Below are 23,210 nucleotides of genomic sequence, written 5' to 3' on the forward strand. Positions count from 1 at the left end.
ACACTACGGCAAGGAGATCTGAGGCTGCAAGGTGCGCAGGTCCTGTGGCTACAAAACAAGCCCAAATCATCACCTCTCCATCACCTTCACAGCTGATATGAGGTGTTTGTGCTGTGTTAGCTGCAGTGCATTGTGGTCAAACATCTCCACTTTGGTCTCATCTGTCCAAAGGACATCGATTCAGAAGTTTTGTTGTTTGTTCAGATGCAATTTTGCAAACCTAAACTGTGTTCTTTTTAGAGAGAAGAAGATTTGTCCTGGCAGCCGTTCCAGACCATCCACACCTGTTCAGTCTTTTTCTAATTGTGCTGTCATGAACTTTAACATTTAACATGCTGACTGGACCCTGTAGAGTCTGAGATGTAGCTCTTGGGTCTTCTGCAGTTCCTCTGAACATTACACGGTCTGACCTTTGGGTGAATCTGCTGGGAAGAATGTGTCATTGTGTTAACACACATGAACGCTCCAGACCAGCAAACTACCAAAACTTCTGATTTTTTTTATGGAGGTGCTCACACTTGCTGATGATCAATTAATCAAGTGCATTTGATTAGCAGTGCATGGCTGCTACTTACCCTCTTAATTCCTATGGAAGCAGTAAGGGTGTACTTTACTTTTGGCTTAATTTTGTTAAAAGTAATAGCACAATGTAATATGCCATGCATTGCTGTTCATCTCAGGCTGTATTTACCTACGTTTAGGAGCTGTAAATAGCCAGATTAAACCTCAGCACTGAAAGAGTGTACTTTCCTTTTACCGTGACTGTAGGCGCCCACACTGATGTAGAAATGTACTTCAGAGTGGGCCTCTACGCTACACAGCTTCACTGTTTACTTCACATTTTCTTCACATTTAACAGATAAAGACTCAGATTTCCCCGCAGGATATGCTGGCGTGCAAAACAGAGATAAAAAATTGCCTAAAAATCATGAGTTTGCATGAAACCTGAGCCCAAAGTGTTGCTGTCTAAATTCTGGATGTGTAAATAAACAACTTTTTGGCCAGCAAGTTAACAATATGTGGTGATTTATCAGTGTTATGGTGGCAGCTTGTTTCTACAGCCCACAGTGGCCAAAAAAAAAAAAAAATAAGAAGAAATACAGCTTTAAGAAGCCCACGAGAGCTCTTTCTAAGAAGGACGTGGTGCATCACAAGGGAAATATTTGCTCTTTTTAATGTCTTGTGTATGGTTTAAAAACAACATTGAGCTAGTAGACAAATTACAACCTAAAACAGTTCAGATCCAATCAAAAACTGTCTTTATAGAATAAATAAACTGGGCAGAAGTGCTAAAACTAAACACAAAATAGGGAAGATCAGTTTACAAAGAAACATGAGAGCTGCTTAAATATTATTTATGCATAAAAAGTGACCTTTTTCATATTAAGTGTTCTGGAAATTGTAGCTCACATAAAAGTCAATCTCCTTAGAAACTAAACTGAAACCTCACACCGACCAGAGGTTCACTAAATTTCATTTATGTTGTTGGTTGTGGTCGTTCTTTACCATTCACAGCCGTGCGAATGCGAAGAGTTAAAACAGAGAGGAAAAAAGGGTAAGGGGGGGGGGTGAAAGAAAGAGCAAAAACAGACCAGAGATACTTGTGGTAAGAAGAGGAGGAGTGGTTTGAGACTGTAGCCTCATAAAAAGAACAATTTTGCAGTGGGTGAGGAAAAAAGAGGAATTAAGGGAAGGGGAGGAGGCTGCTTGCAAAAAAGATTTTTTTTTTTTTTGTTGGAGAGAAACGTGTGAAGGGAATAATATCCCCAAAACTATGAGATAATTTCTGCCCTTCCCTCATTTCACCTGCTTCACTGGCTGCTTTTTGTTTCTTTCTCTGCATATTTAATAACATATTCACACACACACATGCACACACACACACACACACACACATACCCACACACACATATGCACACACACACGCGCACGCACGCACGCACGCACACACGCGCAGGCTGCAGCTGATGTTTCAGGAATACCAGATGCTCGGCTGGAACGTGTTCCTCTGAAAAATGTGACCCTTCCATCATATTTTCCAGCTCGTTCCTCAACACATGACTGCCGGCTCCGTGTCCAAAACAACCAGCGCTGTAACTGTATCCAGACGGCCCCTCTGCAGCTCTCCAGCAGCTGCACCAGGTTCAAACTCGAACCTGGTGAAAGCTCTTTATTAATTCAAATATGACACATGACCTTTACCACATATATCTCTCTCCTCTCTTTTTTCCCCTCTTTGTTTTTTTTACTGTACTGCTCATTAACCCTTTCCACTCTGAAGGCCCAGGACCAGGACCAGGCTGGATTTGCTCTGCTTCTGAAGGCGGCACAGAGCACCTACTGTAGCACCACTATCTCTAAAAGGAGTGTAGAACTCGTAATAGTGCATTTCTGTGGCATCAAATGTGGCAGATGTTTAGTTCAGGTTCAATAACATCGGTGTTAATGACTCATTATTGTAAGGCTGCTCTGTTTTTTTCTTTTTGCCAGAGTTTTCCAGCTATTGGGACCGAATGTAAGTGTCCTTTAACCATAGAGCAAAAGGTTGTTCACTGTGGCCTTACAGCTGTGGAAGTTGTGCTGACTGGGTCGAGGGATGTTTTAGGTCTTCATTGTTTTAGTCTGTGATGAATATTCCCAAGTAAATGGGTGTTTAAACAAATTAAAGCTACTACACAGAAAGCAAGAAAAAGACAGTTATTATTATTATGCTGTGTAGCTCCTCGTTGTCTGAGCTCATAAAGGGATGAGACACAGTCTGATTTTCCCACTGTGTAACGGGAACTTTGCAGGATAAATGCATGGAGAGAGTGTTGTTAAATAGGGTCAAACAGCTGTTTTCTTGCCCTGGGATAAGCCAGGAATAAGGCTTTGGTGACCACCACCTATAAAGAAAAGCTGGGAACTGAACCGGTTGAAGTGCATGTAGTTATTGTTCACACATGGCTAGAGCTTTTAGGGATAATTACTCACAACAACCTTTAGATGTTTGTGGAAAATGCAAGTAGTTCAGAGAGTGCTAAAATAAACTAAAAAAACCCTTCAGTCATACTGTTTTATTAACCGTTTCTATGAGGCTGCAAATGAAAGCAGAGAAATACTGCAGTAAGAACAGAATCAGTTCAGTTCTGATTACTGTTATTGTCCCATACACAAACATACAATGAAAAGAAAGGAGAACCCACCTAAAATGAAAAAATCAGAAGGGGAAAAACCACAGATGTTGATCTGGAGACAGGGGAGGCTGAAACTGAAGGAAGCAGGAATGATGTAACCCTCCCAAACAGCCACTTTTGCCTCTAGGACAGACAAATTTAGTAGGTGAAATGGCAGTGAAATAATATGGCATCAGCTGGCACACATTTGGTCCACTGCTGTCAGACTTCTTTACTCTAAAGCCCTGTCAGGTGGACAGGGTTCAAACTCACTTTGCAAAGGGGACCAAATACAGCCCAACTTCATCTTAACTGTTGCCTAATAACTTTTAAAAACACCTACAAATTGTTCAAACTACATATTTAATCAATGAAATGTAAAAAAAAAAAGAAAAAAAAAAAAGAAAAAAGAAGTGCAATATCAATACTACATTATAAAGAAAGGCACTAGTAGCACAGTTCTCTGGCCTGATGTTAGAAGAAATAAGTGTAAAATTACAGAATAATAGCAGTAAAATTACACTGGCAGCTAATGGAATGCACCCTGTCCATCCCAAACAAACAAACAAACAAACAAACAAACACCGTAAAGAATGAACAAACAGATGAAGAAAAAACCCCCCATAAATTTCTAAAGAGAATAGTAACAAAAACAAACAAACAAATCTAATTTTCTCTTTTTCTGTCATTTATCTCTTTATCTATAAGTTACTTTGGTGTAACATGAGGGGCCATAGGTGTCTTTGTCAGCAGATAGACTGTATAGCTGATGAGACTACAGTTGAAAGTGATATTTTCACATTTTCCAAAGCCATCAAATGGACCGGATTGGACCCTATTCTGGGCCCAGGGCCATATGCTTGACACTCCCGACATAAGTGTTCAGCAGCTCCACCTCAGATGTTCAGGCGTGTTTTTTCAGCTCACCAGATCTGTATTTTCAGCATTTTATTCATGCTTATCCTTACTGTTTACTAACAAACTGAAGTGCTTATTGGGGATGTTAGTGAATTAAAACTGTTAGCCATACACTCAGTGAGCTATTGAACTTTTTGACCTTCAACTTACCTTTTTATTTTTATTTTGGCTCTTCAGATCCACTCATTTCTTTTGTTAGGTTGTAATCTCTGTTTTGTCAGGTTACCTGAGCTGAGCTACGGGTACCTTTCACTTGAATGGCTAGTAGCAACATGTTTGGTGTTTACTGTAAACTTTGTGTGCGTCAGTGTGGCATGAAGTGATTCTGAAAGAATGGGGAAAGTGTACAAAATGGTTTAATTTATCTAATGAAATATAAAAGCGAACAGGCAGGAAAAAAGTGTTTGTTCAATTTTATTGATAAAAATCATCATTATAAATATAATTACCATTATCATTGTTATGAATTAAATCAATTTACCTTTAGATTTGACTGGTTAAAAAAAAAAAAAAATCATCTAGCACCATTTGCATCAATAAATAGAGTTGCTTATGCCAACATCTGGGTCATTTTGGGTATCACAAATTTAAAAAAAAAAAAAAAAAATCCTTGTTATCACATTCACCCCCCTGATCTGATCTAATTCTCCTCACTCTGGATGTAAACTCGGATTGATTTCCATCATTGTCATGTTATGCCTCTGTCCAGCAGGACTCCAAATGACAATGCACAAAACAAAACAACAAAACTAAAAGTATTAAAACTTTTCCTAGAGAACAATAATAACAATAATCATACTTATAATAACAACAATTTTCCATAAAAACAATCATAATTAAAAATTGCACTGTGTTGTTGCAGCTCTGCTCGTATTTAACATTAATGTACTGAAGTCTTCGAGAAAAACCTGTCATTTATGAGATAAAGCATCACATTTAAAAACATAATCTTTACCATCTGACTGCTTGCACTGAGCTTGGTTTGCAAGTTTGAATGTAAAAAAAAAAGAAGATTTGTGCTCGTGTACCACATTTCGTTTTTAGACCTCATGTAACGTCAGAAGGTTTAAGTCTGCATCAGCCAATACTAACACTGTGCACAGGAAATGTGCTTTTATACAGAGTGCCATTACATCCATCTAACAGTAACAAGGAGAGAGTCCTGTTAGGATGTGACACCCAAGTACTGACTGCACCAGGCCTATTTAAGTACCTTTCTTTGAAAAAACACTAACTCCCCAAAACACAAATTTTTCCATTAAAGATGAATACAAAGATCTTCAATTGTAAATGTTGTAAACAGAAGCAATACTTCACGTTGTCTTACTAAAACTGTCTAAAATGAGGAGAGAATATTGAAATCTTGGATGCTGTAGACGCATCATAATCATCATGTACTGAGGTCATACTTCTGAGGCTTTGATATTGGTAATAAAAGAAAAGCAAAATACTGATTTAAGAGGGAAAAGTCATGTTGAAACTCTAAATCTCCCCAAAAAATCCTAATAAAAATGACAGCAAATGTATTTAAGTGCCAACACTGTTAACAGAGATGATGAGTTTCTTGGTAAAAGTCAAACAGAAACACAGTTTTCAGAATTGGAAACGAATCAGACAGCAGTTCAGGTGGAGTCGTCCAGTTAAAGGAAAGGATGGGACGAGATGGGGGACAGAGGGGAGAGGTGGGAGGGAAGCTGAGGATGAGTCTTTGTATATCTCCCTCCTCTATGTGAGACTGTGGGTATTTTCTTAACCTCTCAACACAGAACAGTACATGTAAATAGTAACATACAAATATACATTTTCCTGATTTCAGTTTCAAGGGCCTTTATTGTTTTTTCCCCCCTTTTGTGGCACTTACAAACCACCCAAAAAACTTAAAAAAAATCATCCCCCTTCTGTCTCTCATGTCTTCAGGTTTTTCTCCAGCTGCTCTCTTCTTCTTCTTCCTCCTCTCAGTTTCCATCTTCGCTCGGCCCTCGTTCCGTCTCTTTCTGTCCCTCTGCGGCAGTCTGTCGGTTACCTGCTGCTCTGTCTACACCTTGTCCAGCAGGGATCTCTTGCAGTAGAGGAGGCGCCGGGGCGTGCCGTACTTTCTGAAGAACAAAAGCGCTCCCAGGGTGATCACAACCAGCACCAGAAGGAGGACGGGGATGACCACGGCCAGGGGATTGGCCCAGCTCTCTGAATCCGACTCTTTACGACCCTTCTTGGGCTCCTCGTTCTCGCAGCCCATCCAGTCTCTGAGCACGGACTTGGGGTAGCCGGACTCCACCTTCATGTACTGGTTGTTAAACTTCCAGTACTTGTTGGCTTTGTAGAAATAAGTGTAAGCTGTGGAAACAGGATCACAAATCAGTTTTTTGAGATTACAGAGCTTTCATAAGACAACAAAGGAGCTGTTTTTGGACATAGTGATGCTCCAAGTGTCAACAACGGAGCTGCAATCGAATCATTTTTATTCTCAAACTAATTCCGCGATTATTAATTTTTCAAAAATGCCAGCTACCATTTTCTAAAGCGTGGACGTGACATAAAAAATAGCAGCAAATAAAAAAACTTACATCCATCTTCACTCATGATGGTTGCTTTGATGTTATCTGGTGCACCGCTCCACTTGCTGATGGGTTTGGGATAATCTTTCTCCACTGTGCGAGTCTTCTCGTTGTAGCGGTAATATCTGCAAATGTCACAATCATTAAAGATAAGAAAGAACGGACTTCCTGGAAGAAGCTGCTTTAGATTAGTAGTTCTAATAACAGATGCAGAGCAAGTGCTTTATCTTTTTTATTTTTCTGCTCTAAGTCCCATTATAGGCAGTATTGCTATATGAGGCATTAAAGGATTGCTCCATCTCTTTATAAGTGGGAAACGTTTTTACAATATGGCTTTGAGATGGAGAAGGGAAGACCCTCGAGGCCATGATGAAACACGTGGCTTTTTTCAGGACTACAAAAACCCCATCCACGAGGCATGAATGATTACTGACTTGTTTGAGCAAGAGTATGACAGCGATGTGAATCACATATTAACGTCTTGAGCTCAACCCAATTAAACGCGTGGAAGAATTTGGACTGACGTGTAAAACAGTGCTCCCCACCAAATGAGGGAGCATCTTTGGAAAGAACTGCGATCCAGTTCAGCGACTTGGAGGTCAACGCTACGCTCCGGTCAAGTTGTTTACATGGAACATGGCGGCCCAACATGTTACTAAGACACTTTGTGGTGGTTTTTCCTTTCATTTGTAAAATATTTGTATTTTATCTTGTAAGGTGCAATGTAAGGTCTGGAATGTGGGCTTGCAGTTTAAGATGCCTCGGACCCTTGACGCATGCCATCCCTCACATATTTACTCTATGCTGTTATCTAAAAAAAAAAAAAAACAAGACAAGAAATGCTACTGCTGGGGTAAAATCAATTCTCATGCCAATTTGTAATTGTGTTTATGTTAGGAAGGAAAGAGTGTGACTCACAGGGCTGAATTATGGGATAACATTTTCAACAAGTTCACAGATAAGCCCGCCAAGCTCAATTTAACAAATACTTTCTTTTTTTTAGATGAGAGTAGTAACAAATAAAACAAATGAAAATAAAAAAGGAGAACTCACTGAGTGCCTTTGAAGAAGTACGTCTGTCCTGTTGGCGTGTAGAAAAGAGCAGCGTCGATCTTATCTTCGGGCAGGCCAGATCCCAGGTCTTTCAGGCTCTTTGGAGAGTCCTTTTCCATAGTTGACTCACTAAAAACCCAGTACCTGTTACCTGATGATAAAAGATGAAAAGACCCCAGATTGAAAACAGACGCGATCAGAGAGAACCAACACATGCAACAGCTGAAGCGATGCAGCCATCATAAATCTGGTCTCCAGATGGGACCTACCCTTGAAGAAGACAAATTTTCCATCACTCCTCTCGTAAGCAGCATTGATGTTTGATGGCAGGCCCCTCCAGAAGTGACTAATGGGCATCGGGTAGCCAGGCAGCACCTTGTTGTTGCGCATACGCCAAAACCAATTGTCCTATAAAGATACACGGGAAACAGATTGATGCATAAATCATTAATAATTAAACCTTCCACCCGCTGTAGTCAAGATTCATAATATTTCTTATTAAAAATCCTGACTTTTCAGAACTAGCCCGGGCTCATATACTTTCATCTGCAGGCTTATGTTAGTGAAATAGAGCACTCCAATCAGAATGTTTGCTGTTAACAAAGCACAGAGAAGAGAAGCCATCTTCTGTACCTTAAAGACAAACTTTTCCCCTCTGAGGACAGCGATGGTGTCAAACTGTCCATCACAGATGTCTGGGCCATAATCCGGCTTGTCGGGGTTGGAAGGTTTAGTGGGACGAGGAGGAGGAGGCGCCCCAGATTTTGAGCCTGTGATCAAATCAGAGACAGAAGTGAAACATGCTAAACTTGCAGGAATACAACTAAAGCTATTTTTAATCATGCTTAGATCATCTTGATTGTGAGTTTGCAAAGTTTGCAAATTGCACTCCAGCCTCTCGGCCAAATACAGTCACTTTTGCTTCTAAAAGCCTAGCTGGTTACAGCCATGTTGACAAACTCGAGACTTTAAAACACTTGTCCACAATCCTGATAGGTGACTTCACAGTAGCTACGTCCACCGTTTATGTACAGTCCATGGCACTGATTGGCTTTCATGGTAAAAAAACAAACAAACAAAAAAAAAAGACCCAACAACCACAAAAAAGTAGAGTTTTGTCCACATGTACTTATATTGCACTGCAGTAAGTTTCACTAAAATATTAGACTCAAAAAATACATTTCTGTGTCCTCAAGTGAACCAACGCACCATAAATTGCCTGGATTCCTCTGCGGTCATCATCGGGGAGCTGGAAGTTTTCAGTGTCAAACCACTGATAGAAGGGGGCCATGATGGCGGAGGGGTCGTTGGAGTGCTCCAGACCTAAAGCATGACCAAGCTCGTGGACAGCGACCAGGAAAACATCATTGCCTTCAAAGAGAAGAACAGAATGTTACAGAAAAATCAAAGTCGACACATCCTGAAACTAAAATTTGCATGATTACAAACCATCTGCAATACATGAAGTTTGTCTTCTCCTCTTTTTAACCTTTCACCCACTCCTCTTCTTTCTCTTACCTTCCTGATCGGCCGTCCCGGTGGTCCAAGGTTCGGCAAGGTCAAAGTGCGTGTCGCCGCCGATGCCTGCACCGGGGAAATAAGCATGAGCTAGGAAGCCACCCTCGCCGTCAAACGGTGTGCTGTCGCCATGGAATCCCTCTGCAAAGGACAGCATGATGTCTGCGTACTTGTCAGGTTTGCCACTGATCTGACTGAAGGGGATCTCTCTGAAGGTGAGCGGGATGACATTCTCCCACACCTTGAAGGCCTTTCGGATGGCGTCAAATGTGCCACGTTGGCCCACTTTTGGGGTGTAGTTCTCTATGCTGGAATAATAGAAGGAGACGAATAGACTTAAATTAACAGACTTAATTAAAGTGAAGTGCATTAATCATTATATTTTCTGACTTAAACATAGAAAATGTCGAGCTGCAACCCTAAAGTCAATAAATATTTCCAAGATAAATCAGATTCCCATGTGAAACTACAAAACCAAACCACTGAAGAGTGTAGCCGTATTCTGACCTGAAAGTCACTTCAGACTTTTCCCATTTCAGACCCTGCACAGCGTATCTCTTTCTCCTCAGGTTGCTCTTCAGCACTGGTCCAAACTTGTCGGGAACGCCACATCGCGGTCGTTTCATCGCTCTGGAGACACAAAAGTAACACTTTTGTTTTACACCAGAAAATATGCAGACTGCTCTGAAGGATGCATTACTAGTAGGTCTTCACTAGTGGCTGTTTTAGCTTCGCACGCAGGCCTTAAATCTAAAAATGTGCAAATATGGAGAGCCACTATTCGCCCATTATAATTTGTAACCAAGCTGTTATCTTTAATATGAATCAGGACTCACACTAATGTGTTGGCGTCTACGGAGCCGGTGACGGTCAATCCATAAAACTTCTGCATGGCGGATATTGCTTTTCTAATGGTGTCTGGTGAGCGGATGGCCTGGGCTCTGACATCACCTGGAGGCAGGTAGCCATACTGCTGCAGCCAAGCCTGATGAAGAAAGAAAGAAAGACTTGGTGATGAAGACCTTTGCTTGTGTGCTGGCAAATCATTCTTTTCACTGGAAGCTAAATGTTGATACTTCCACCTGAGACAGACATGGTGATGATGATGATCAGTTTACACGCACCTTGATGCAGTTTGCCCTATCACTGAAAAGAGGAACTATCTTGGACATATTCAGTTGTGGAAAATTCATTTATAGTGATGCTCTTAGCAGTTTAAGTGAGACATATCCATGTCAGCGACAGAAAGAACCGCCACACATGTGTGATATTTAATTTATATTATGTGTGAGATCAGGCAGTACAACGCATGAGTTCCCAAGGATTTTGTTTTCTCATCTTACTGCTGTCTGGCGTGCTGTTTAAAGCTAAATATGATTTATCAGTCTGGGTAGTTTGGTCACTAATTAGCAGACTTTTCAGGCCCCAGTCATGCAAGTCTACCCCCTGGTAACTACCAGTTGCTAGGGAAAAATGTGTATTCCCTGACTGGTTGGCGAGTGGTTGCTGGAGGTTGGTTGCTCTCGTTGGGTGAAACTGGTCACAAAGAGATTTACAGTGCTGCACTGAAAACCTCATTGCGATTGGTTTGGTCATTAGTAAATTGCCACAGTTGTCCATGGTTTGCATGGAAGACACTGACTTGTCTGCAAACACTTGCACACTACTTGCTAAATGGTTGTGAAACTGTAAAGAGTGCAACACGACCTGGAAACAGAGATTACTTGCCTTTAAAGTAAAACGTGTTGGTTTCAGTGGTAAAGACCAATTTTTACTTCAAAGGCAAACAGTCTCTGGTTCCAGTTTGTCTTTAAATACTGGTCAGAGAGTAGTTGGTGAGTGTTTGCAGACAACTCAGCATCTTCCATACAACCTACTGGCAACTATGGCAGTCTGCTAGTGGCCAAAGCAATTGCAAAACGATTTCAGTGCCGCAGCTTTTTTTGGGACATCCAGCAACTATTCACCAACCAGTCAGGGAATACCCCAGTGACCACATGTTGTCAAGGGGTTGACGACCAGTCTCTAGACCCATCTGACTGATGCCTTAAATGGTAATTTACTTTATGATTTTTGATTCACAGAAATGCATTTTTTCATATGTTTTGGATAAAATAATAAACATAAATAGTAAAATAAACAATTAGCCCCATTAAGATACTTCTATAGAATGAATGTGGGCACGCTGCATCAAAAACACCAAAACAACTTTTATGTCTGCAGTATTTTTATCTTTTATAGAGCTGACAAATCACACTCCAGACACATGCACACCTTAAAAATCGACTTACTCACGAGTGTAGAGTAAGCGCTGACTGTGCTAGTTTAAGCTCACATGCTCACAAAACGGAAAACTTTGAGCTTGTAAAAAAATTAATTTATTTGCTAAAATAATATTATTACTATAGGAGGCTTTTATTTTTTGTTGGACATATAATTGGTGTTGAAATCTTTCTGTTTTACTTTCTCTCTGAGTTAGTGAGACAGGCCAAAAACAACAGTAAAACCACCTGAAAACATCAAAAAACATCTTAGTCAACAGAAAAGATGGGACTGGCCTCTCCTATGAGCCTGTGGGTGTCTGTCTACTTTCAGAGCTTGTTTGGACCTGCTTCTCTTAGCTCAGCTGTATAACACATATTGTATGGGAAATAATGGGTGTGTAAGTGTGTATATAAGTGGGCTTTTGTGTGCCATGCTGACTTGTTAACCTCCTGCTACAGCAGCCAACACATATTGAGGTAACCAATGAGCCAGATTTATTGTCTTTTCTTCATGTGACTGTGACATTACCCCATTTATGGTTTCTTTAAAGTTAACATCAAATCCTCAAATGTCCCCTTGAGTTATACTGGACTTGTTACGGGAAACTTTGTTGTGGGGTCATAAGGAGGCATGAGAGAGGAACTGAAAGCCAAATAAAACACTGATGTCATTTTTGTCACAATGACCCAGAACTCTGTCTAGACAATCGCAGCCAAATACAGCTGTCATGAGGCTGGAAAAAAAAATAAATAAAAAATTCAGCAACATTTGGGATCCTCAAAGCTTAACTTTAGGATCCCCCTGCCACTGTCCTCCTCCTCCTCCTCACTGTCTGCCAACTGAAACCACCACTGTTTATCTTTACACATAAAAGGCCTTTTCTTTCCACTGCATGCTGTTGGTGGTCAAAAACTGGACCATGAGAGTAGTTTGACAATGTGGGGAATAGCGGTTATTGAGAAGAGTCAAATGAGACATTTGATGGCACTCTTACCTGCCAGGAGATAATAAGCTATGCATATAGACTATAAACAGAGCGCTAAAGGCCAGCCTGAGGCTATTTCTCTCTTTTTACCCTCCAAAAGTACACAGTCTTGCTTTACAGGTAACAAATTAATTGTATATCTTGTTTCACTTAATAATCACAAAATCAGAAAAATTAAACACTTGGTCTTACAGGCGTTGGGAGTGACTACCTTTAATGTGACAGTCAAAGAGCTAACACTGTAGGTACTAGTTGATAGTAAGTAGCTGATTACCCAATTGTTTATACTAAGCCAGTGAGTTCCAACCACTGGTATAAGTAGGTTTCCTCAGGGGGTACTGTTGTAGTGGCCAGGGGTACTTGCACAGATTGGCTCAATAAATATGGAAAAATACAGATTAAAAAAAAAAATAATTTAATTTGCCTTTATTTTGACAAGGTTTATAGGTAGGAGGGACTGACACACATGGTCTGGGGTAGATCTAAACCCTAGCTAAAGCAGCAAAGTGTTGCTTAAGTTAAAAAAACAAAAAACAAACAAAAAAAAAACAGGATCTTCTAATACTAGTCTGTGTATTATGGAGAAGATCTGTTACCAACCATGCACTAACCATATTAGTAAAACAAAGACAGATACATTTAATCATTCTAATAATATAATCTGATCTGTGCTTCTCACATTCTCAGAAATCCTCTGAGTAGACGTCTGTTCTACGTGGAAACACGTCAACATCCATTTGCCTCCAGTTCGGTTATTTTGGCATAGACCATAACTAGTTTTGACCAGGGAAATGATGTCAGGATTTCAATCATGTTTGACTAAGCATTACAAATAGACACTCTAAATATATGCATTAATAAATTTAGTAGATTCAATAGATAGAACAGGTCAAAATAGGAAAAAGAAATGGTTGAAATAGCTGGCTAACAGTATGGCTAAATAGTTAGCCAATAATATGGAGAGTGTTGAAACTGGTCAAGTATCAGTGTACATTTAAAATTGTTAACAAACAGAATGGTTAAATAAAATTTGCTAATCAGCATAATGAACATTATGAATAAAATGTCAAAGCAGCCTTTTCTCCACTGTGTCTAGTCCTGGTTGAAAACTAGTTCCTAAATAAAAGCTGAGCCATCATCAGAGGTGCAACCTTGATGTTGGTTGGGGGTACTTCTCGAGCACCGCCTTGGCGTCCTTGTTAGTGTTCAAGAATTGTTCTATGAGCTCTTCATCGATCAAAATAAAATGAAATAAGAAAAACATTCAGTTCAGTGGTGACTGAAACTCAACACACCTTCAGACCCATTTTTCAACTGACTTCACACTCAAGTACCTGCATCTCTAGGTTTATGATGAGGGACAGAGAGACAGTGTTAACAGTCTGGTGTGCTAACTTTACCAAGCAACAAATGAAGGAGAATTTTGATTCAAATAAATGTAAAAGTCCTAAAAGTATGGTTTATTTTTGGCCTTTTTTAGCCTTTATTTTAATAGGGAAGTGTACAGAGAAAACAGATCTAAACCCAGGTTGCTGCAGTAACCCTCGATACATAGGTTACCTGCTTAACCAGGTAAGCTAAAGGTGAACATCTGTTCACAACCATGTGCTAACCAGATTGGTTCTTTTTTTTGTTTTTTTGTTTTGTTTTAAAGACCAAAGACAGACCCACTTAATCCTTTTATAGCAGTAATCTGGTGCTTCTCAATTTCTAAGAAAAGATGAGTAGACGTCTGTTCTACGTGTCAACATCCGTCCACCTACAGTTCAGCTTGTGCCGTCATAGACCATAACCAGTTATGGCCAGGGAAAAGATGTCAGGGTTTCAATCATGTTTGACTAAGCATTATAAATAGACACTCTAAATATATGCATTAATGAATTCAGTAGATTCAATAGACTGAAAAGGTCAAAACTGAAAAACGAGGTGGTTGAAACAGCTTACTAACAGCGTGGCTAAATTGTTACAACTGGTCAAGTATCAATTTACATTTAAAATAGTTAACAAGCAGTATGGTTACGTAAATAAAATTTCTAATCAACATAAGGAACATTATGAATAAAAAGTACATTTTTAACTAAAGATAAACTGAAGTTGTTAGCTAAAATACAATGACAGAAACAAAATTGTTAGCTTATAAGAATGAATAAATAGAATGGCTAGCTAAAATTGTTAATAAAAAGTTGTAAATTATTTGCTTAAACTATGGGTAAATCTTTGAAAGTTGTCACTAAACATAATGGAAAGTTGTTAAAGGAGCAACTAAACAAAGTGATACTAGTGTGCCAAAAGGCTAAATGGCTAATACAGCTCCTTAACTATCACTGATAATGGTAAGCTGAATGTATTTTTTGAGAGTAAAATGCAGTCTGGAGCTATTTTAAATAGATTTTAATGAACCAACATGAAAGGTGGTGTTGACCTGATTCCCTTGTTTGAGTTAAATGCATCTTTAAGAGTGTGTTTCCAATTATGTATGTGCACACACAGAGTTAAAACACATTTTCATCCCCACCACAAATTAAGCCAGTGGAATTACCCCAAATTCCTTCGTTAGCGTCATCTAAACCTCAGATATCTCTCTTGTTCCACCATATGTTCTGGTTTTCTCTTCAAGCCTGCCTCCAGCAAGTGAAGGGCAAAGCATGGATGGAAAAGGAGCAACTGGGCATCAACTGGGCCGTCCACAGCCTGTGCACACACAGCTACTGTTAGTCATGTGGTGGGCAGAGAGGCCAGAGAACAAGGTTCACTTATGTCAACCCGCAGAGAGGCAACCTAGCCCCCTTCTCCCTATCTTTGCATATTCAGTCGGATTATTTAAGCGTCTAGTAAATGTATTTTATCCTCTGACTCTCTAACACTAACCAACCAAATTTACTTTCTCTGCCTCTCCAGTAAATACGACTAGTGTGCCCTGTGGCTCCAGTGTGGTGAAGCGTCTGCTTCTATAAAAACACACCCCGGTCCACTGCATGAAAGTGTCTCCCACACTGTGAGGACCTCCACTTCTCTCCTCTAGTCCCAAACTACTCCACACATCACCACCACCTCCGGTTGTAGCGCCAGGTATCCCAACATGCACCTCTCCTCTGTGGAACTCCCTTGCAGCCACCATCAAAGCTTCTATTTATTAAGACTTGTACATGGCTGGTATTGTTGGCCTGTGGGTAGCCAATTAGCTGGCTACACAGCCATGTGTGGTCAAAGGCTCGCTGCTGGTTTGGTAAACAGACCTTTGAGTCCTTGCAGTGACGTGTGGTCTGAGCATATAATACACAGAAACACAACTGATGTAAAGTAGGTGGAAGCGATGGTAAAGCTGTGCAATGTGTATCCATTCTGCCCCTTTACTGTTGTATATAGCATTTGCATGATTGATTAATCATACATGTCTATGTTTTTTTCAACCAAACTGCTTAAAATTCAATTGTTCCAGCTTCTGTGCTGTTTTTGCTTTTCTTCTATCCCATGTATATATCAGCTGGGCTTAGACACAAGAGAAAAACATTTCACTTTGGGGTCTGGCAGCACTGACATGACATTTTTCACCATTTTTGGCCACTAAAGCGAGACTGAGAGCCCGAGGTATCCCAAAAAACACGGTTAAACACGGTTGTCTTTTTCATTTTTAAAACAATGACAACTAATATAATTTGTACATGTACACAGACAAGTAGGCTATTACCAGAGCCTGTTGAATAAAATAAACAACTCTTATGATTTTGAACGCCTAAATTAATTTGCTGGTATAATTCAGTTAGTGAGGTAAGTGGTAGACTGCAAAATGTGACGGTATGAGTTTGAGTCAACACTGAGGTGTCTGTTTCTTTTTAAATTTTGTTTATTTCATTTTATTCAAATTGATAAACCAAGTCGAAAACAGTTCTTCAACACAAACTTTCTCCTGCTAGAAAGTCTAATAAAGACAACCATGTGACGTTTAAGAAGTGGAGCCAACATCATGGTAACGTCTGTGAAGCTGGTTCAACATTCATTTTCAACCATGACTACATGTCAAGAAAAGGCCGCCAGCTGATGGTTCTTTAGCATCCAAATGTTTGCTGGGGTAATGATTGGTGGCGTCTGTTGAATTTCATGAAACTTTGTGAAGTAGGAACAAACTACAACATTTTTGTGTGAATCTGGATAATTTTGTTTAAAAATGTCAGATTGGACATTGGCCTTGGCAGAGTTTAACGATATCCTGTAATTTCAACAATCTACAGATTAAAGACATAATTAAAATAATCAGCTGAAGTTCTAACTTGCACTGTAAATTAGAAAGTCTTTAGAAACTCTTGTGTGATGTTGGAAGTGTGTTTTGGATCATTCCCATGCTGGAATATTCTTCTTCTGCCAGGCTTCTGGAGACTGGGAGTCACCTTTTGCACTCAGGCAGCCCCGTCTCCTCGCACTCTAATCTCCCTGCTTTCTATAAACAGTTTTGGCACCAACTAAAGAGGTTTTAGCTTTGATCGTTTTTTTTAAATCAGGCTTCATTTCCTCAAGTCACAAAATACACTTTTGTTCATCGAATGGCCAGAAATACCAGGGAAATGCACAGACTTCTCTTATGCAAGGTATTTCAGACTCATTGCCTTGACCCATTTTGAACTAGGAAAAACCCCTGGTTTTGATGATGGAGCTATCCTGGCGTCATCTTCTCAAAGGAGATGATTCATCAAGCTTCCTTTCATGATCTTTAGAAACATTGAATCTCACAGTTTTGAACTTAAAAGCACGTAGGTTTATTTTGCTGGGACACAGCCCATAGAGATGGACTTATATGATGTCCTTTGCACTGGGCGAGCTGTCACAGTAACTCATGCCACTGAAAACATCTGTGCCGCGACAACATGCTCTTATTTTTCTGCATATGACTCTTTTGATACTACCTGGTCACTGCGGCATCTCTGCTTTTTGTTGGTCACAGATCTTCTTCTTGTATCCTTTTTGCACCTTTCTGAAGTCTAACAATCAACAGATTTTTTTTTCAAAAAACAATCTTTGTAAATTCCCCACGTAGACACAGCAGCACACTGACTAGGTTAATTAACCACGTTCAGACACTGGAAATCAAAGGCGCTTGTTTCTACTTTTTGGCCTGCTTTCTCTAATAGAAACACCATTACTCACAAGAGGAACTTTTCCATTTATCAACACAACATCTACATTATATCTTAACATAGTTGCCAATCATAGGCCATGTGGGTGCTTGTCAGACACTCTTGCTGACACTCTCATGAGACTGCGTGCATGCGCAACCACAAGTTCCTGCAGTGGTCATACACTAGATAAAAAAAGATTAAAAAAATTCCAGGAGCATTTATAGTTCTTGTGGTCAAAAGCAAAATGATGAAGACATGTTCACAGGAAGGAAGACTGTGATTATGTTAGAATAAGCATCATGTGGGGATTTTTTTTTTTTTTTTTTGCAATAAAGGAACTAGGCAATAGCAATAATAAGGGGAATGGTGTGAGTGTCACATGCATATTTAACCATCTATGCACAGTAGTGCTATATTGTCTCAAACAATGCTAAAGTCCTTTTTGTCTATTTCACTGCTGCTAAAACTCTAAACTCTGTCCCCTGGAATGCTGCAGCCACTTTTATTGATAAATTAGATGAAGGCTGAATTTTCCTGTCTTTAAAATCTCAGCAGCAGTGGTGGGGGAAGAAAACGGACAGACCAGAGCATCGAGGGCACCAGAAGATGATCTAAAGTGCAGAGTTACTTACATTAAAGAGGGAAAGGTAAAGACATTAGGGAGAGAAAGTGAGCAGAGGCAGAGAGAGAGAGAGGAGTTAGGAGGATGGCTGAATTTAAAGTTGAGGGACTGAGTCAGTTGTTCCTCTCGCTGCATGCCAACGGAAAAAACCGAGAGTTCTGCTCATGAGTGGCTGAACCCTCTCATTGCTTCATTTCTTGGCGTCTCTGACCCAGTTAACACTCACAACCAGCGCCGTGCAATATTTTGTCTGCTTTCATGTGTCTTCCTGGTCAAACAGGTCATAAAACGCACTCACCGGAGGTTTTGGTTATGGTGAAACATTATTATACTGATGCCTGACAGCTTTAGAGGAATAGCTACTGGATTGTCTCTACACACTCCTGACCTACAGCAAAACTTTACTAAAGTTCTCTATTTCCTTTTTCTCATTTAAGAGGGAACATATTATACTTCTACTTATTCTATTTTAGTGCATGTGACAACTGTAGTTAAGAATTACACTATAAGTACAAAAGTATTGAGCCACATAGTTTCTCAATCTTTGAATTCAGCAGTTTTCAGCACCACTGCCACTAAATTCAAACGTGGTGCTGTAACAGGACACCACCATTGCAACAAGTCAGCTTGTAAAGTTCCTTCCCTCCTTGATATTCCACAATCACCTGTAAGTGGGATTTCTGTAAAGTGGAACTGTGAACCACAGTAACTCAGCCATGAAGTGTCAGACCACATAAAGTCACAGAGCTGGTGCTGAGGCGCATGGTGCGTAAAAGAGCTTCAAACATCCTCTGGCATTAATATCAGCACAAAAATTGTGCACCGGGAGCTTCATGGCATGGCCAAGCAGCTCCTGTAGGTGTAATATGTAGGTGGCCCATGTGTCCAGATAGTGTACACTGGGAAGTATTATTACTTGGAGATGCCGGCTCAAGCAGGTACAGCCTTGATCTACTGCATCGACTTTCCATTCTACAAAACTTCACAAACACCTGCTGTTACTGATCTGCTATTAATGGTAAGAACAGCTGTGTTGAGAGGATATGTTTGGCTGCTTTATTTTACTTTCTAAGGATCTGTTTAGCTTAATTGGTACTTTTAAATAAAACTTTTGTGCATTTGCTTTTGTATGGTTTTATTTGCATTACATCTTCTTTCTTAGTAATCCCTCTGAAACAAAGAAGCTATAGTTATAATTTATTTAGAGTTGACAAATGTTACTCTATGAAATTAAAAGGAAAGGATATATTTAATGAACTAAACAGCCTTTAATTTGATGTAAAATGGACCGTTTTTAGCATGTGTGCCAAAACCCACGGAAAATCGTTGTCGAAGCTAGATTCTGTCTCAGCACATCTGGCCTTCAATCAGCTGAGCACCTGAGACTAAAAGCAGTAAGAACGCAGTTTTAAACTGCATCTATTTTAGGCTAAAAATGGCACCCATTAGCATCACAGCTAACTGTTTCTCTTTGATGTCCTCTCCTGGTGGACCATTTTCTTAGTCGGTCAGCAAAGATAGGCCTCAGCTCCCTCTTGAAGTCCATCAGTTTCTCATTAAGCCTGATCCAGCTGATTATTTTGACATCTCTTAGGTGACAGCTGCCACCTGTCAGAGCAGCACGCAGCAAACCTCGAGCAAGGGCTTTCCTTTGATGCTACATCAACAGCAACTCCAGTCAAGATAAAGGGAATTGAACCCAGATGTGTTTTGACCAGATCTGTATAACCCGCCGCTGGGATCATAAGACATGTGTCTCCAGATGGCAACAGGAAATCTCCAGATTTTTTTTTTTCATTTTTAGTCAAGAATGGAGAGATCCTGTTTTAGAGTCTGTTGTTTTCATTGCTGCCCACTTCCTTTGCTCACGTGGTCTAACTAAGCATTTTACTTAAGTCAAGAATCTATAGAGAAGGCAAAAAAAAGGTGAATGAAAACAGATGCTGGAGGAAAAAGAAGCACTTCAGAAAAAGCTGTTTCATTTTGAGAGACTAGGGAAAATCTGATTTCTCTCTTAGCGGGGCTTCTCGTTTCACTCAGCTCGGATAAAGTGGGATCAGTTTCTCAGAGAGAAGTCAGATAGGGACGTCAACATGTTGAGCAACACTGATAAACCACAAAATTCCTGTAAACTCAGTCTGAGTTATGCTTCTTGAGCCTCCCAACCCCCCCCCAAAAAGGAGCTTCAGCCACTTCAGTTAAACACTGATGTCACTCACTTGTTATTTTGTCTTTGCTTCTCCGGTTTTTCCACAGTTGTTATTTTGTCTTTGCATCCCATATCTTCCCAGCAGCAGTTTATTCTACTTTCTCCACACGGATGAGTCTCCTGTTTGATCACAGGTTTCATATGCAGCTCTTAGGTGAAGTAATCCTGAGGCCATAATTAAACTTATCCTTCTTCTCCATCAGGGCTGACTGTTGTGTCTGACAGCACCACAAGGGTGACTTCACTGAGGAGAAAACTGTGTACACAGCCTCTGTCACCAGATTTGGCATCCGCAATTCATCTGATCGTGTTTAATTTTGCACTGAGTGTTACTGTTGCTATCTCAGTAAACTGATGCATTGCTACCGTGGTGTTAGAGACATTTTGCCTGAGCTGCTGGAGGCAACGCTGCAGTAAACAGCCGTGTTTTCTCACTTTGTTTACAGACATTCATCACTGTGGCGGTGCGTTCGCCGCGGGACAGCAGCCTGCGGCGTCTTATAAACTGTCTGACTTTGAATTATCCACCTTGTCTGGCTTGACTCACAAGCCTGCGACTTGTGGTCAGTGACTAAGGTCCTCCTTCGTGCATCCTGTGTCCACACTGAGCTGCAAAACATACCTGTAAATTGAAATTACTTCTCTTGCACAATTGGAGTGACTCAAACTCACATAAAATCTGCATCCTCTCTGTTACAGAGGAACAGATTGTAGTCTGCAGCTTCTCGCAGCATGAGTGTCACCCAGAACTGAATCTGCACCATAAATGGTCACATAAATGTACTTTTGACCAATGACGTTATGGTAAACTGGAACTTTTAGGCATGATGTGCAGAAATGGGCTCAGACCGCAACCACCTGCGGTGCTTGAACTTAATCATTTTGGAGATCTGATGACAGAATATGTTCTTCAGAAGAAAGTTGTACCCCTATTTTGCGTGTGTCACATCCGGACACCTGAGGCCTGCTATATGTTGTCCGTGTATCATGTCCAGCCTCATCAGCTTCCTGCCCGTGCTGTCTGTGCAGTCTACACAGGCAGATGAAAACCATTAACCCCCTCCCCCTTATTACCACCACAGCCCCCCCCCCCCCCCCTTTTTTTTTCTCAGAACAAAGCAGCTCAGCTGTACACAGCCCCTACATCGATGGCTCTCCTCCACTTACTTCTGAAAACTTTTGACTCATGTTTTTTTCCCCCTGGATGGAAAAACAAAGGTTGGGAAGTTCTTGGAAAAATGCTCACGCTGTTTGAACAGGAGAAAATAAACATGAAGTGTGGCAGCTTTAAATGGGAAAAAACCTATTAAAATTTAGAAACTCATACAGAGTAAAGGTCATTGGAATGTCATAGTAATAGATTACTATACAGTTAGTGTTAATACATCCTTAAATCAACCAGATAGAAACCTCAGCTCTTTTTAATAGTGATCAAATGCGTCCAGTGTTTCACAAAGGTGGGAAAAACATCTGGAAATGAAGGCACACTGCATCTTGTATTGCACATACAGAAATTCATGTGTGTATAAATGCGCACTGCTTGGAGTAAATGCATCTCATTTTCCATTTCACTTACCTCGGCTGCTAATACGTCTGCAGTAACGGAGGTAAGACCAAAGCAGTAGAGACCGCAGGCCAAGGTGAGGACCCGGAGTATCATTCTGGTATCTGCAGACTACCCGAGAGACTTCACGGAACTGACACTCTGCACAAATCCGTCCCGAAGGGGGGAAGAAAAAAAAAAAATCCAAAACAAAATCGACCGAAGCTACCCCACGATGTAAAACGTGGCACAAAAACTTTGTCCTATCCGCGTGGACACCTAGAGCGCAGCGAGTAACTTTTACGCACAGAAACGACCGCAGTAGAGTCAGAGCCGAGCTAAAAAAAATCAAAGAGCAAAACGCTGAAAAGAGAAAGAGATGCTGCAAACTAAAGCCCCGCAGTCTGGCTCCCCTTTCTCTCACCAGGACTGCCTGAAGCGTGTGCGGACGTGGAGAGAGCGAGAGAGTGGGGAAGAGGGGGCGGCCTTGTTTTCTTCAAGGTCCTCCTCCAGAAGAGGGGGTGGGGGGCATCATTAATCAATTACTGGTAGTATAAAAAACTTTAAGTGACTGAATGCCAAAGTAAAAGTATCATAACTGAAAATACTCATTTATACGTTTTTTGCGCAAGTTTGAGGCAGAAACATGAATTGACGCAATAGAAAGCAGAATAATGAGCCACCAGCTGAGAACACACACTGTATCACAACATCCCCGGAGTCAGCTGTTACTGTTCTGCTCCCTTTATTGTTAGACTGGTTTTAAGGGTGATTCTGACATCAGGCCACGTTTCTGGTTTTTATGTGCATAACCTGCTTAGATGCGCATGTGTCACCTGTTGCACACTTGAATTAAAATAGATTAAAACCAGCTTGGTTTTGTGAGTCCGCCTTTACTGTGTAGTATTCTTACCTGCACATATGCAGATATAGTGTATCGTTACACGTTTTGCACACATTCTCCAGACTTATGCTAGGCGCAGTGCATTACAGAGTGCCCTGGCCTATTTACCCCTGCTGGACTCGTTCATTTTAACGGATACTCCCTCTTGTGGTGTAACGGGAGGATGGCCACTCTTCTAGTACTTGGTTTCATCGGAGCTTGTTCTGTCATAACTAAAGAAAATAACATATTTGAACCATCTGAACATTATAATGAAATAAAATGTTATTTCATTGGATGGCTTATTTTCTTCCATGACAAACTTCTTGCCCTCACACTCTCCCCTCAAAATTTTCATGGTGTTGTAACCATTCTGACACTTTAAGTCTTTAT

General features: G+C 40.5%; 1 protein-coding gene across 2 annotated transcripts; it reads right to left on the reverse strand.

Moving 5' to 3' along the window:
- Window positions 1-4,495: 4,495 nt before the first annotated feature.
- mmp14a (matrix metallopeptidase 14a (membrane-inserted)) lies at window positions 4,496-22,375 on the reverse strand. Of its 2 annotated transcripts, XR_004021345.1 has the most exons (11): window positions 21,968-22,375; window positions 10,036-10,184; window positions 9,707-9,829; window positions 9,200-9,507; window positions 8,891-9,052; window positions 8,315-8,451; window positions 7,951-8,089; window positions 7,682-7,832; window positions 6,638-6,753; window positions 6,055-6,407; window positions 4,497-5,796 (listed from the first exon to the last, which is right to left on the reverse strand). XR_004021345.1 is itself a non-coding variant. In XM_030753277.1 (10 exons), the coding sequence occupies exons 1-10, from the start codon at window positions 22,049-22,051 to the stop codon at window positions 6,109-6,111; spliced, it is 1,668 nt and encodes a 555-aa protein (XP_030609137.1). In that variant the 5' UTR covers window positions 22,052-22,375; the 3' UTR covers window positions 4,496-6,108. The 2 variants fall into 2 exon arrangements, 1 of the variants encoding a protein (XP_030609137.1); XM_030753277.1 differs by having other exon boundaries at window positions 4,496-6,407.
- Between the last annotated feature and the right edge of the window lie 835 nt (window positions 22,376-23,210).

Source organism: Archocentrus centrarchus, chromosome 18 (assembly GCF_007364275.1).
Source record: "Archocentrus centrarchus isolate MPI-CPG fArcCen1 chromosome 18, fArcCen1, whole genome shotgun sequence".
Lineage (NCBI taxonomy): Eukaryota > Metazoa > Chordata > Actinopteri > Cichliformes > Cichlidae > Archocentrus > Archocentrus centrarchus.

Coding starts and splice junctions, on each gene's coding strand:
- mmp14a (XM_030753277.1), bottom strand. CDS start 22,051: ATGATACTCCGGGTCCTCACCTTGGCCTGCGGTCTCTACTGCTTTGGT. Junction 8,452..8,890: donor AGGAATCCAGGCAATTTATG/GTGCGTTGGTTC, acceptor ATTTGATCACAG/GCTCAAAATCTGGGGCGCCT. Junction 6,408..6,637: donor CATCATGAGTGAAGATGGAT/GTAAGTTTTTTT, acceptor CTGTTTCCACAG/CTTACACTTATTTCTACAAA.